The 16,665-nt window shown below is 40.5% G+C and overlaps 1 protein-coding gene across 1 annotated transcript; it reads left to right on the forward strand.

Annotated features, from left to right (window-relative positions):
- Nucleotides 1-1,426: 1,426 nt before the first annotated feature.
- On the forward strand, nt 1,427-15,865 carry b4galnt1a (beta-1,4-N-acetyl-galactosaminyl transferase 1a). Its single transcript, XM_056422865.1, has 11 exons — nt 1,427-1,646; nt 8,352-8,563; nt 8,652-8,834; nt 11,339-11,445; nt 11,580-11,617; nt 11,724-11,904; nt 12,222-12,314; nt 12,410-12,597; nt 12,695-12,835; nt 14,004-14,241; nt 14,431-15,865. The coding sequence occupies exons 2-11, from the start codon at nt 8,352-8,354 to the stop codon at nt 14,640-14,642; spliced, it is 1,593 nt and encodes a 530-aa protein (XP_056278840.1). The 5' UTR covers nt 1,427-1,646; the 3' UTR covers nt 14,643-15,865.
- Nucleotides 15,866-16,665: the final 800 nt, after the last annotated feature.

Raw genomic sequence — 16,665 nt, forward strand, 5'->3', positions numbered from 1 at the left:
CCTGACTGCAACTGCACCGGCACAATGTTGTGCTTGTAGACATTGCTCATGCTCATGAGTCATAAACTGCCTTAGGAGGGAGTTTCTACGCAATTAAAGCATCAGGAAACAGGAACAAACTCACACCCATGTGCAACATAAAAAACCTAGTTGGTAAAAGTGGCAGTTGAAGATTGGTGAGGAGAAAAAGCCACTGAGCTGATTGACGTTCTTCAGCATCACGGCTATAAATGTGGCCTCTTAAGTACAAATAGTTCAAAGTAATGTATATTGAATGGATGACTATTAAATGGATAATGTATTAGATTATTTTATATACCAGACATGGGTGTTAAATGCATGCGTGTGTGTATATATATATATACACACACACATACACATGCACACTGCATTCAGGATTTATATTTGATAATCAACCATGGAGCCCAAAGATAGTCAAGCCATGCACATCGAAAGACAGGTTTCATTTTTATTGAGTTCATAACAAACAGAAGTGAGCTGGAACAGAAACAGCAAAGCAAAACCAAACAATAATAAAATGACTCACATTAACACCAACAAAATAATGTGACACTGACACAAAACACTGAAAGAACTCAGCATTCTCCAACAGTCAGGAAGCCACGGGGTGGAGAGACACACTAACTGGGGTATAGAAAATGGGAACCATAATCTCTAAACACACAAAGCTGCAAGACATGGGATAGATAAAAAGTCATAAACAGAACGATTGCAGGACCTGTAGCACCAGAGGTGAGACTTTCCCAACCAAAGTGAGCTACGTTATCTTGACCACTAGGTTTCACCCTAAGGAAGCCTTGGAATTGACAATCTACAATAAACCTTTAGACTGTTTAAAGAGTAAAGATTTTGGAACAAACTCACATAAACATAACAACCTATTCTGTTGAAGAGAGAATTAGACCCCTGACAGACCAAAACATGCTCAGTTGGGTTCAAGTTGCCAATTAGATCATCTTTTCTTGTCATTTAAAGCCACTAATATTCTCTATGGAATAATAGTGAACTGTGTCTGTCAAATTATTCTAAAGGTATGAAACATATAGATTGATATACAAAAGTGTGTCTGTTTAATTGGCTTACCTACAACTTTGCAAACACATGCTCCCTTTCCTTAAAAATACAGAATCCATGACTGTGCCAGTAAGTATTTTCTCTTGTTTTCAAGTTCCCACATCTCTTGATTAAGTTGCATACTGGGCCATGGCTTTCAAACTGGTGATGTCACGAAAGCATGGTCCTAGGTTGACAGTTACAGATGAGCAAATGGAAGGAGTAGGTGTAGCAGTTCGTTGAGCCGCTTAAGGATCCAGACACTTGTCTCACTTCCCGCAGCACGTCAGCCTGCTGCTGAAAGCCTCGTGCGCTGACAGGATCACGAGAAGCCGACAAGAGCCAACACAGCTCGTTTAGAAGCCGAGCCTTCACAGGGAGCACAACCTCACGGAGACGAGCGTGTTCCAAGCACTTGGTCCACGGGAATAACGCGCAATCCAAGAGGAGTGGCTCCAAACAGGAGGACAGGTGGTCGTAGGCTACTGGAACACGCCGTGAAGGGTCACAGACAGCTGTCGAGCCACCGGAACAGGAGTTGACTTGAAGGCGCTGGAAATATTTATTCTAAGGTAACGAGAACAGTAAATATGTGTCCGTATCTCTTCGTTCTGAACTGATTGGCATATCGCCTTCAATTATATATCGCATTCAATTGCTGCTTGGAAAATTGGGTAACCTATGGGATGCTAATAATATTAATAATAATAATTCAAACTTAGGCGATATAGGCCTAGCTTATTGAGCGCTTTTCTAAATACACAAAGACGCGTTGCCAACAATGTTAATTTGTTTCATTGAGCTATCATCGATAGTGCCCAGGCACATCAAACAGTCCAGGCTTTCATTTTATTAGTCTTGCGCAATAGCCTACAGCTAACTATAAAATGTTTGAATTGCCCCACAAAAAATATATTGCACTCTTTATTGCGTGATAGCTTTGGTATATACATATTTTTTAATGCATGTTGAACATTTATTTGTGATGGCCTTGTGATATTTGTGGAGAAGCGTAAGGCTTCAACAGTTGGGTGATTACACTATATTTCATCAGTTTGTCTTTTTTAGAGGATCTCTATTCAAATTGAAGAAAGCAAATCACACGTTGTGGTGAGATTACAAATTGTTTTGCGTGTTAGCTGGTTGTGCAAACTCAGGAACAACACCATCAGATGTCCTTAACCTTGCAGTTGCATAGTATTTCAACAACGTTCAAATCTATTCTTTTCTTCTTATAGTCGTGATGAATAAGTGAGGTTTCAGGCCTATTGACATTTCAATCATGAAATCAGAAATTGTAATCATGAAATCAGAAAATTCAATCACAAAATCTGAAAATGTTCTTCACTCAATTGGAAGAATGGAATTTCACACACAAGTAACGCTCTGCTCAACATACATAAACCACTTTTAAACCAACCCACCATCAACTGGAGTCTCAATGTGGTATCTGACCAAAATATCACCCGGCTTCATCAGGACCGCTGCAAAACACACACCTCTGCAACTGTTGTTGTTGCAGATGCACAAGCAGCAACCACATCCTTTACACCTCACTAAGTTCTCATTGAATTAACCATGAGCTGCAGACTTTTTATTTCTTAAACGACAGGAGAAGTTATTGATAGTTTTATTTTAAACAGTCTTTTATTCGTATGCTTTCATTTTTATTTGTTGATGTTGTATATTGGTATTTGGCTGGCATGGCCAAACTGCAAAGTGACTGCGAGGCATCAGAGAGAGCTCCTATAGCAGGTCCTGCTGAGGACCACTCACCAACAGCAGTGCCCTTAGCCTCACTAAGCTTACTTGGGAGGGTGTGGCCACATCCTGACTCAAACCCTGTTGCTCAAACCAGGGGTGCTCACACTTTTTCAGAGCTACTACTATATTGCTGAAAGTCAAGCGATCGACCGACGGGGGTGGGGTAGGTGCTCACCTACCGCGCGCGGACGCGAGAGAGAAGACAGAGGACTTTTTTTCTTTGTCCGTCGATGCGCGCGCGCCGGTGCGTGGAGCTCCTCGGCACGCACGCGACGGCGAGACAGCAGGCAGAGGACTACGTACACGTAGACAGAAACATTCTGCTGCTGTGTGGCTGCGCTGAAAAGAAGACGAGAGGGCGGGCCAATTTTTTTTAATGTCATGCGATCTACCAATACTACGCCGCGATCGACTGGCAGGTCGCCGCGATCGACGTATTGAGCACCCCTGAGACCATGTGGAAACTGAGGTTGCAGCACAGACTTCGCAACGGACATAGCTTTAAAGAAGTCTTCAGACATCTGAATATGTCAGGGAAACTACCTAAATCTGCTGTGGTGGAAGAGTGTTCATTATTGGAGACTTATGCCATTGTTGTTTATCGCTCAGAGCATGTAGCTTGCTCTGTGATGCTGTACAGTACATGGGAGTGTACAGAACGAAGCCTTGAAATACATTTACTTACAAGGTCTACTCAGCCATCCCTCCACAAGATCCTCTGAACACTGCTCAGATCACCCTGATATGATCATTCCAAATGAGCCAGTGCACCAGTGGGATGAACCGCAATGTAAGTCCACCCTCAACTTAAATCTGTAATCACAGTATTCTTCGTTCAGTTTCAGCGCTCCATCCAGACGAGAACTTCATTTTTTTCTGGCCCTTAAACTAAACTGGAGGCCAAAGTTGCCTCCACAGTAGATGCATGTATTTTTTTTTTATTTATAAATTTTATTTGTCAGGGACAAAGCAGCGCACATTATTACACAAAGTGTACATGTGATACAGAAGGTTTCTAGCCAATTGGCTAATTTGCAACCCCAGTCCCTGGTCAGGCCTTTCTAACAAAACAAAACAGAAACAAGAAACATGTCTAGATCTAAAACTAATCTAAAAGTGGTGTATGTGTGCAGACAGCTCTCCATACATAGAGAAGACCTGACAAAACATCCATGCATAGACTGAGTGTTCATACACCTAACCATACACATCATAAAATAATAAGATATATACAAGAGCAACACAGGTAGTAGATCCTCTAAACTAAACACAGTTAATACAATACAATAAAAATACAATAAAACCCATTAAATTGAGTATGGCTGGTATGTGTTTCAGTGTTGACATCCCTGGTTTACTATTAAATGTTTTCAGTTCAGTTTGTGTTTTAGTTCCGTTGGTAAGTCGTTCCAGAATCGGGTCCCTTTTGTTGAGAAACATGACTGACCGAAAGTGGTTTTGCGCATCTCTGCTGTGCAGTTGCCACCCACTGATCCCCTAGTGGCCACTCTCCTGGTGCACGTTTTTGTCACACTAAGACAGAGTACAGAAGGTGCTATGTTGTTTGCACATCTAAAGATGAGTTTTAGAAAGGAAAACTTAATGGAGCTGTCGAAACTTAAAAGCTTGTATTTATGTAAAATTAAACAGTGATGTGTGGTTATTGGTTTCTGGTCCATTATTTTCAGTGCCTGTTTGTATAATGATGTGACTGGTTTAACTGTTGTCTGGGAGGCTTGGCCCCATACAGTAATACAGTAAGATATATGAGAAAGAATCATTGCATGAAAGTACAGCAAGGCTGCCTTGACTGGTATGTGATGTCTTATGATTCTGAAACAGTTCAGATTCGTCCGGACGGTCTTGCAGAGTTTATTAATGTGTTTTTTGAAGATAAGTTGTGAATCTAAGACAACCCCTAAAAATTTGAATTCACTAACTTCTTCTATGGCTTCTTGGTCTATTTTGATGGGGCATTTAGATTTCCCTCTTATAGAGAAGCACATGGAGACAGTTTTTTTGATGTTTAGTGTGAGATGGTTATCTTTGAGCCATTGGGATACTCCCTCCATCTCCTTGGTCAGGGTCTCTGCTGCTGCACCTGGTGTCTTAGCTGAGGCATATACTGTATAACTCTGTCGTCAGCGTACATTTGACAGTTTCGGATTGACAGCATGTTGGTAAATCGTTTATGTATAGACTGAACAGCAGAGGCCCCAAGATGGAGCCCTGTGGAACACCCATAGTGGCTTGTTGTGTCGTTGAGAGTTTGTTGTTTATTTTGACACGTTGCTGCCTGTGCGCTAAATAAGATGCAAACCAGCCAATTGCATGTTCAGAGAAGTTGAAGTTGGTTAGTTTGTTCAGGAGTATATTGTGGTTCACTGTGTCAAAGGCCTTTTTGAGGTCTATGAACACAGCTCCCACCACATTACCCCTGTCTAAATTGCTCTTAATGTTCTCAGTAAGGTAGCAGTTAGCTATTTCTGTTGAGAATCCTTGTCTAAATCCAAATTGTTTGGGTGGATCATGTTATTGCTTTCAAGGTAGTCAACTAATTGATCTTTTATGATCTTTTCCGATTTTGGAGAGAGCAGGTAGTATTGAGATGGGCCTATAGTTACCTGCTTGGTCCTTTGCACCTGTTTTAAAAATTGGGGTGATAATGGCTTGTTTCCAGCTTTGTGGGAATCTGCCTGCTCTAATGGAGAGATTTACTAGATGTGTTATAGGTTTAACCAGGGATGAGCAGTGAGTTTTAATGTGTCCAACCCAGACACGTCCTTAGCCTTAGATTCTTTTAATGTGTTAATGACTTTGCATATTATTTCCTGACTTACCTCCTTAATTTGGAAGGATTTAGGTTTAGCCTTTGATCCCTGTAAGGTTACTGGTTCAAAGTTCTTAGCAAGCTCTTCCACTGACTGAATAAAGAAGTTGTTGAGTTCATTTGCAATTTCTAAGTAGTTAGTGCTGGTGTCCCCATTCACTTTCAGTTCTGTTAGTTTTTTGTTGCCTTGGCTTGTGTTTAGTGAGGCTGTTGAGGTGCTTCCAGAGTGATGCGCTGTTCCCTTCCGCTTCCTCAATCAGTTGCATGTAATAAGTTGTTTTTGCTTCTCTGACTACCCTATTTCTCAATCCTTTAAAAATAAGAAGATCCGTATTAGTTTTAGTAAGTAATGATTTTTTCAAAGCATAGTCTCTCTGTTTCATGAGCTGTAGTATGTTATTATTCAGCCAAAGTAGGGAGACTTTTCGCTGCGTATCTTTGAATGTCTTTGTGTATTGTGTATTGTGTATGGGAAAGACTGAGTAAAAAAAAAAACAATGACATAAGCTTCCCCATGAGGGTCAGTGGCTTTGTGCTAGGAATGTTTCACATCACTGTTAGAACCAAACTTTGTTTTGACTTTTCCTTCAGTGCCTATACACCTACTTATCCTACACATATCTGTCCCAACTATATCCTCATTCCAACGTGTCACATACTGAAGCTTAACCAAACCCCTTGGCATCCCTTTCTGTCTCGGTAAACACGTAGTTACGTGAATTCTGATTTTAAAAAAGCACTTGCATGGGTTAAAAAACACACATCATGGCTTATAGCTACGTAAACAAAGAGGTAATCAATGTAGCATACAGACACTGAAGGGTGCCACGGCAAAGTATCGGTCATGTCCAAAAAGTGCTGCATTCAGATGTGGTACAAGTTTAAAACATGGAAGCATGCTAATATGCTTGAGTGCTTCCTTATTAGGGTTGGGTACCGAAACCCGGTTCCAATAAAACCGGTATTACCCGGACCGAAACGCAACGCACATTCCGGTGCTTCTTTCTGGTGCCTGAGCCGATTGAAATTGAAAAAAACTATTGTTGTGAACTTCTCTGGTGACTCCGCCCTGTCAGTAGGTTACGAGCCTCTCATATTTAAGTTTGACAGCGGAGGCGTGGCCGTGTGTGACGGCGTGAATCCGTGTCGAGCACACCAGCGTCAGGCTGGACGCGATGGGGAGACCGTCACCGGTCCCCGTGAACACGTGGAGACCGATTAATGACGAGCAGCCTTAACTCAGATTAGTACCGTATCGTTGATTGCAAGTCTTGCATTCATAAAAGTAGCCCAGCGGTCCCGGCTGTATACCCGGGACCGCTTTGTTTCAGTGTAACTCTCGCTGTCAGAAGCTAAACTTTATTTGTCACGTGTCATCTTCATTACCTCTGATTGGTTGTTCTCTTTGCCCATCAAAACAGTGACATGATTAACCCTATAAAGTCTGCACATGACGATACATATCACATATAATGGAGAACATATATTGTGTATGTTAACAGTCTGATATCCGTTGTTTGTCAGTGCTCCATGATAACGGCTTCTACAGGGAATATGGCCGAAGAGGTTTTTAATGTCCTTATTGTGCGTTTTTTTTTTTTAAGTATCGGTTCAGGCACCGTTTAAGCACCGGTATCGTTTTAAAAGTACCGGTTTAGCACCGGTATCGGAAAAAACCCAAACGATACCCATCCCTATTCCTTATGCAGTCAAAGACTATTTTAGCTCTTGAAAAATATTTCATCTTAAAAATACTGCTTTTGTCATCTTATGGAGCATCTACTGGGTCTTTAACCTGAGATTGGGAAGTTTCTGATTCAAGAATGAAATGTATTTTAATCTTGCTATCTTTAAGATAGCAAACACTCAATTGGAAGCATAGCATTTCACACACAAGTAACGCTCTGCTCAACATACATGAACCACTTACCAACCCACCGTCAACTGGAGTCTCAATGTGGTGTCTGACAAAAATATCACCCGGCTTCATCAGGACTGCTGCTAAACACACACCTCTGTAACTGTTGTTGTTGCAGATGCACAAGTAGCAACCACATCCTTTACGCCTCACTAAGTTCTCATTGAATTAACCATGAGCTGCAGACTTTTTATTTTTTAAATGGCAGGAGAAGTTATTGATACTGTTTTATTTTAAACCGTCTTTTAATTGTGTGCTTTCATTGTACACATTGTATTTGTTGATGTTGTACGTATTGGTAATGATCTATGGAAAGCACTTTGTGCTCCCAGTTTGAAAAGTGCTATAAAATTCCAATGCATTAATTATTCATGAAACTATAGTGCATTGGCAGCATAATTCATGAATGGGATCCAGTTCTAGATTTGACAAGCCAAATTTCGTGTAAATTGAGATATCATAATTTAAAATTCTAAAGTGTAATGATATTAAAGGTCTAATAATGTACAAAACATGAAGCAGCTAATCTCAAATTCTTCAGCAGCTTTAAGGACGACTTGCTTTGACAACCGCTCCAAATATATTTTAAACCAGCCATGAGAAACTGAAGGATAAGGTTCATGTACAAATGTCAACAATCAAATCAAAGCAAGTTATTCTCGTGTGAATTACAGGAATTTTGTTTTTCACAAGGCCTTTTGTTTTTCTCATTCCGTGAGGTCTACATGTATACCTTTTTGACATCTCCTTTACTCTTCATTCTAGATGCGTGCCACCTATAAGAAGTGTCTTGGACTGCTTTTGATCAGTGGACTTCTGCTATCCCTGTTTTATGCTTGGAGCCCTGGGACCAGCTCAAGAGTTGACATACGGTCAAGACAAAGGGGTCGAATACAGAAACTCCTCCAAGGGAAAATCCAGGACACCATCAGTGTCTATCAAGACATTGGCTACCATATAAAGGACGATGTGGCAAGGTTAGTTATAAGTCAGCATGTTTGAATTCTGCCCTGCATTATCATATTTATCTTTAATAACTAACTCAGTGGCATTTTTTTTTGACAGTCATTTGGCGCAAAATACATGTGTGTGTCGGGCTAATGAGGACACCTTTCAACTACCGTTCTCCAATCCGCTGTTCCCACGTGTGTGGGCCCACGACATCGTTCTTGCATTCTTGGAGTCCCATCCCGACCCGAGCGGCGTGAAGCGTCACAGAGCTCAGGAGTACGGCAGCTTTCAGAAGAGGTAACACACCTTTATGTACTCGTGTAACTGTCAGCTTAACTCACTTCTGTTTTTAGAAGGCAGTGCAAAGTACAAGGTTTATTTATTGTCATTTACAACCGGGTGGCGGAACAAAGTGCAGTTTGTGTTCCAATATTGCAACACAAGATTCAACACAAAATAACAACTATAAGCTGTGTTATGGTGGAGGTTGGAGTTGGAATGTAGGAATCTCAGCATAAGGAAAGAAACTGGTGGTAAAGCCGCTGATACTTCTGTGTCTCTTGCCAGATGGCAGCAGGGTGAACAGGTTTTTGACTCACGTGGGTGTTGTCCTTAAATATCCTTGGTGCTCTCCGTGGGAACCTCTTTTCGCCAATGTCGCTGATTGTTGAGTACCAAATGTTTTCTGGGCCTTTTTAATCACGCGCTGTAGTGCCTTCTTGTCATGGGCCGTGCACATCCCATCCCAGATTGAAATGTTTACAGTCAGGGGGCTCTTTGTTTTTTTTAACACGGGAGCGGAGAAGGTGTGGCTGCCACTGCAGTCATGTGTTTTGCATTGACAGGGCTGACTAAGTATTATTTAGCCATGCAATAATACAAACTACTTTATATGCACTTGAAAGAAAAACAGTTTAGGTGCAAACCTCAAATCATCAGGCTGGCTGTTCTAGCTGTTGAACTCTTATTAATGGAGGAAACCGCTGTCTTGTAGCCTGAGGAATCTGCCTGATTGATGTACTTCATTATTATGTGTACCTTGCACATGTAAACCTTTTCCATGCCATGTCTATGAAGATGAAGATGAGTCGAGCTGACACTTGTTTTCATTATTATAGTTAAGCCCAAAATGGCCTCTTCAAAGTCTTGGTTTTGTCTTTCAGCAATCCAAAATGTCAACATATTGAATTTACAATTGTATCAAGCAAAGAGAAACATATTCACCCGGCTTCATCAGGACCGCTGCTAAACACACACCTCTGCAACTGTTGTTGTTGCAGATGCTTAACCCAGATGCACAAGCAGCAACCACATCCTTTACACCTCACTCAGTTCTCATTGAATTAACCATGAGCTGCAGACTTTTTATTTCTTAAACGACAGGAAAAGTTATTACCTTCGCATTGAAAATGCCGGAAGGTTATGTTTTGATCGCCGTGTATTTATTTATTTATTTATTTATTTATTTGTATGCGTGTTATTCGCAAAACTCAAAAAGTATTGAACCGAATCGCATGAAATTTGGTGGGATGATTGTTTATTATCCGGGGACCAGTTGATTAGATTTTGAGATCGATCGGGTCAAAGGTCAAAGGTCATGAACAGGTCAAAATCTTTCGCAGAACTCAAAAAGTATTGAACCGAATCGCATGAAATTTGGTGGGATGATTGTTTATTATCCGGGGACCAGTTGATTAGATTTTGGGATCGATCGGGTCAAAGGTCAAAGGTCATGAACAGGTCAAAATCTTTCGCAGAACTCAAAAAGTATTGAACCGAATCGCATGAAATTTGGTGGGATGATTGGTTATTATCCGGGGACCATTTGATTAGATTTTGGGATCAATCGGGTCAAAGGTCAAGGGCAAGGTCATGGAAAGGTCAAACTCTTTTTTTTACCATAGCACGATACATTTTTGTCCAATTGGCATGCAACTAATGCCAAAATGTTCATAATTCAATACCCAATCTTGTGATATGCGAAGGTATGCACTCTACCGAGTGCCCATTCTAGTTGATACTGTTTTATTTTAAACAGTCTTTTGACGTAGAGGTCATAGTAAATTAAACGGCAGGTTACTGTTGCGCCCGGTCTACGGGACCCCTACGCTCAGCATCACCACGGGTCTCCTGTCTCCCCACCCCCCAAATAAGCACCAATGCTGCGGTGATAAAGGCCACAATACGTATTTATTGTGATGGTGGTAGCAATAATCATCAGGGTGAGCCTGGCCCAAAACCATAAAAGAAACAATCTAAACAAATAGCCTTACTTCCCTGGCCCACACAAAGTAAACACAAGTACGGACAGGTATCGTATACCTCCCTTACCAGTAAAACAGAAGAAAACAGGTTGAACAAAAAAGGCCCATACCCACAACTAATTAGACTACTCAAAGCCCCCCCTCTCCTCCCCAAGGATCAGTGAAGGACTGCATGGCCTGGGTGGGATCTGGAGAAACAAGAGAGAGGGCCAGTCTCAACAGGTTCTCTCTTAAGGCCCTCCATCCTATCACCTGCAACACAACAGAGTAAAACAAGGAAACAATGTAACAGCACCCTCCTCAGGCCGGGAGGTGAACAGCATTCATGTTCATAACTAGTAACTTACAGGCAACCACATTTCATTAGTTTGACCTAATACTTGATACAGATGTTGATATACCTGAATTATGCAACTACAATTATACATCTAATTTGAAATGTGTCTTCTCTGTGTGCAGAATGAGGTCAAAGTCAGAAATAGGATTATGGTGTAGAAATACAGCTACTTTCCCCTCTAATATGTTCTGTCTGTAAAGGTCCTACAATCCTGCAGATGTGCTGATTGTAGCTGAGGCCATCAGTCCTCTTCAGTACCCTACTCAGGGCGTGAAGGTGCGACCTCTCAAAACGATCATTATTCCTGGTAACGGCATATATTTTACTACATATTATCAAAGCTTGTACATTATTTCTTCACCAACTTTCGGTCTGTTTTGGTCCTACTCTGAGTCACTATCATCCCATCTTTATATCCCTTATATTGCTTTCTTCCCACAGGTTTGGGTCTTAAAGAAGAAACCGGACCCAACCATACGGTAATTTCTTTACTTTTTGCAGGAGTTGACAAACCCACTTTCTTCTGTCTAAATGCTGAATCTGTTTGTTTATTGTTTCCTCAAAACCATGCAATTGGTGAAACAGGTTTATTTGACAGCATCATTGGGGACCTTTGATGTGGCTGCTACAGTGGACAGGGTCTCTGTTGAAGGAGGCGGCGAGAAGCACATGATACTTTCTAGTCCTCTTCTCTCCGCTCTGAACAGGCAGCTGCAGTTTGTCACCTACACAAACACGGTGTTTCATCCCAAGACCGCAGATACGGGTACATTTATCATGTGGATACTTACTCTCTTGGTACTAAAAGTATAATCTCCCTATTTAACCGTAGAGTTTCATCCTGATGATCAGAGGTAATACACAACACTATGAATCAATAGACTTTATGGTAATAGAGTAAGGAAGTATTCATCAACACCAGGTTATTTATATCTGTGAAATATATTACATTCAGACATAAACTAGTATTAAAGAAACGGTTAGGACTGCAGTGCATATGCAAAATAGTTTGGCATGACAGTTATGTTAACAATAAAATAAATATGCACTGCTTCATCTCTTTATCCCTATTCTGTTCTGCAGTTCTGTTCGCCACTGACGTTCACCAGTCATTTTTCACTATTAAAGTTGAACATGGAATCATACCTAAACTTTACAACACTGGAAATCCAAAAGGTTTGTGAGCAGTTATGTCATTATCACTTTTCTTTTTAATGTAAAAGTGTTTAAATGCCTCATTGGAATGTTTTTGTGTTTTTGTTTCTCTTCAGAGTACAATATTAGTGCTCTCGTTACCTTCGCCACCAAGACCTTTCTCCGCTATGACAAACTCAAAGACCTTATTGACAGCATTCGGCAATATTATCCCAGCGTCACCATAGTGATAGCCGATGACAATGAACACCCACAGGCAGTGACCGGGCCTCACATTGACCATTACATCATGCCATTTCGAAAGGTAAAGTTGTACTATGTCTCTATGAAGTATCGTGGATTGTAATTATTAACCAGCACAGTGTTGTATGTATTGATCCTCCTCCATCTACTATAAACAGGGTTGGTTCGCAGGAAGAAACCTGGCAGTGTCTCAAGTGACAACCAAGTATGTCCTCTGGGTGGATGATGATTTCCTCTTCACAGCAAACACCAAGGTGGAGAGGATGGTGGACATCTTAGAAAAGACCACTCTGGATCTGGTGAGTTGCAAACCCGGATAGCTGCCGTTTTATTGATAAATACTTTAACGTTTTTTGAATTTTCACCCAACTCTGCGTAGATGCCCTCATACCACACAGACACATGGTCATAAGACAATGTCATGGCGCTGATAAAATCACATTCAGAATGCCGACTCTAATCGGAGAGATCATTGCCCCCAATCGTGGCTTTACGTCGCTGGCTGCCGGTGAAATACATTCATTTTGATATTCTGTTGAGCACTTACTACGCTCTCCATAATCAAGCTTCCGAATGCATTCTTGAGCTTCTAACCCCGACTCTACCCTGCTGGCTGTCCCACGCTCAAAACCCCAAAACAAAGATGACTTTCTTTTGGCTGTAAACCTTGGTATGGTATTAAAGTGGCACGTGTTGGTCACTTTCTCTAAAGGGTGCTACTTGTATAGACACACTTAACCAAACATCATATTTAATGAATATAAATATACATTTGTTATATATGTTGAAATTGTTTTTACAGCCCAAACAGCATTCAATATCTTAAATCAGTTCAGCTCTCTGTGGTTGCCAAAGGACTTTTTTTAATTCGATCTAAATGAATAATTCCGCAGGCTTCCGGCCTGTCTGCCTGCCTGCCTCCCCTGCACGCACCTCTAGACTGCACTTTTACAAGTATACCTGCAGAGAAGCAATAAGTTGTGTCGTATGATTAAAATATCACCAGTCACAGTCACACAGAAATAAGGAGGTTCTCTAAATGTTTTTCCACTTCCCAGAGTGAGTATCTTCGTCAGGCTGCTCGTTCTTCTTTTCATCTCACTCGTAACAGATCGTGGGCTGGACGGTGGTCCAGTGATGAGCCCTGTCGCCTCACAGCAAGAGGGGGCAGAGTTCCCATGTGTTATATGAAGCTAGCTCGTATGATTGACTGTTGGTGTGTATGGTTGTCCATCTCTCTGTCTCAGCTCTGTGATAATCTGATAATCTGTCCAGCACCCAAAGTCAGCCTCTCTCCCCCCATGTGACCAGACAAGGATAAGCTGTTAGATAATACAACAACATTGTACTTTGTTATTGTCATCCAGCGTGACTGTGTGTATGTGTGTGTTTGTGTGTGTGTCTTCACACATTTATTTCATGTGTCCAGAAGTTGTCTTTACATTTTGTATATCTTCATGACTTCAGGTCGGTGGTGCGGTGAGAGAGGCGACAGGTTACACTGCAACTTACCGTCACACCATTTCAGTGGAAGAAGGGGGAGAGGAGGGGGACTGCTTACACATCAGAACTGGCTACCACCATGTCATCGAGGGATTTCCCAACTGCGTGGTAGCAGATGCAGTCATCAACTTCTTTCTAGGGAGAACAGACAAGGTGCAGCAGGTGGGATTCAACCCCCGTCTGGCCCGGCATGGTCATCTGGGTGAGTCCATCTGTAATGTTGGCTATCAAATGTATTAACATAGCAGTTTATATAAGCTAATTTCTCAACACACTGCAGTACAGCTGTGATAACAATTTTGAGTTGCTTCAGATTGGAAATATGTATTAGGAACAAAACCAAGGGAAATTCAAGGAAGGATTGTTCAAAAATGTTCTTTTGGCACTGCAGAGTTTTTCATCGACGCTCTGGGCTCCCTCCACGTTGGCTCCTGTAGTGACGTCATTGTAAACCACGCATCAAAGATCATTCTTCCCTGGACTAAAACAGACTCAGATAAGGCTTATGACAAATTCCGCTATTCATCTTCCAGTGCTGAAAATGACATTCATAAGGAAGACTTCTACTTCAAGAACAGGTTGAAGTGCATGACCAGTCATTGAAACCTCAACATGTCTGTTTGCTGCCTAAATGTGAGAGAAGTATAAAATGTTTTTTTCAAGTAAAGTCGAGACTGCAGAAAATCATATTATTGTATTTTACTATTTGTTTACTACTTTTGCATTTGCTGTTAAACAGATTGTGTGGACTGACTTTTAGTGATGAACAGATTCCGATTAATTCATATCGACAACAGTATCTTGGTCTCTAGCAGACATAAACCTCAATACACAGCATGGACCTCCACAACATGCACTGAGAATATCATTGTGTTTGTATTGCAGTCTGTTGAATTCCATATGTAATGTGACTTTAAAAAGACACACTTTTTTTTCATACAAGAAAATGCTGTTGAGGTTCAACCAACGTTTACTAATGTGTATCAATGATTCCCAACCGTTTTTTGTCCGGCAAACACCCACAGCCCTGACCGATGGGCTCAAGTTCTGTAAATTATTAATTTTCCGGTTCAATACATAGCATGAATGCACTATACAGGACTGTCTCAGAAAATTAGAATATTGTGATAAAGTTCTTTATTTTCTGTAATGCAATTAAAAAAACAAAAATGTCATGCATTCTGGATTCATTACAAATCAACTGAAATATTGCAAGCCTTTTATTCTTTTAATATTGCTGATTATGGCTTACAGCTTAAGAAAACTCTAAAATCCTATCTCATAAAATTTTAATATTTCCTCAGACCAAGTAAAAAAAAAGATTTATAACAGCTGAGTGTTTGTCAAGGCTCAGGAAACCCTTGCAGGTGTTTCGAGTTAATTAGACAATTCAAGTGATTTGTTTAATACCCTACTAGTATACTTTTTCATGATATTCTAATATTTAGAGATAGGATATTTGAGTTTTCTTAAGCTGTAAGCCATAATCAGCTATATTAAAAGAATAAAAGGCTTGCAATATTTCAGTTGATTTGTAATGAATCCAGAATGCATGACATTTTTGTTTTTTGAATTGCATTACAGAAAATAAAGAACTTCATCACAATATTCTAATTTTCTGAGACAGTCCTGTATATGTTATATGTTTTGAATGTATTGTGACAGTCTTCTTCCAATTGACTGTGTAGGTGTAAAAAGTGATGCAATGTCTTGCTGTGCAAGTAAACTGAATATAAACTACACTGTTTTTTCTATATTTGTAGTTATTTAACGTTTGAAAAGCTTGTACTTGCTCTTTAAATAAAAATACAGCATTCAAGGTCCAAGGTTCATTTATTGTCAACACAGGGTTTCCCAAGGTAGCGCAGTTGTGGCCTCTTCCATTTATGCTACACAGCACCAAGAACAACCCTGTATTCTCTGGGCAGATAATATGGCCATTAGGGAAACATTGTCCATCAACTTTAACTGTGTTTGACCCCCTCTCGTACCACCGGAGTCCTGCAGATCGCCTTGTCAAGTGCAGCTTGTCATAATGGAGCATGGCGTCAGTAAAGATGTTCTCCTGTTGCTAGTTTAGCCTCGTAAATCCATTTAGCTAAATAGATAAACATGCATAAATCAATATTTAAATGTGATATTTGAGTATTTTAAGTATCTGCACCTTTACAATTGTTAATAATTTGAGCACATGTACCATTTTATTATGACATGTATCTTAATATCCTAATTCATGTCACTCTCTCTGTGCCTTGCTGATGGTTGTAATACTTCCCCAGCCCTCATCCTCACCCCCACCCACCCTTGTCATCTTCCTCCTATTATTGTTTGTTACCCAACATTTCCCCTATTAGAAAATAATTAATTTGTTTACTTCATTTCCTAAAAGCACTCACTTGAGATAATTCTAATTAAACTTATATGCTTTTTGGGGGATATGTTCTCTAAAATATAAATGAAATACAGTGAAATAAAAAAAATGAAATAGGTTTTGAGTCGCAGTCTGTCCTAAAGATAAGACCTCTTTATAATGACGTGATGTATGCACATATTTACGACAAGGATAAATAAAGTCAACTTGTTTAAAGTTGTATTACTCTGGCGACCGCTGACTGCCACCAGAAAG

The sequence above is a fragment of the Pseudoliparis swirei genome, chromosome 9 (genome assembly GCF_029220125.1).
Source record: "Pseudoliparis swirei isolate HS2019 ecotype Mariana Trench chromosome 9, NWPU_hadal_v1, whole genome shotgun sequence".
Taxonomy (NCBI): domain Eukaryota; kingdom Metazoa; phylum Chordata; class Actinopteri; order Perciformes; family Liparidae; genus Pseudoliparis; species Pseudoliparis swirei.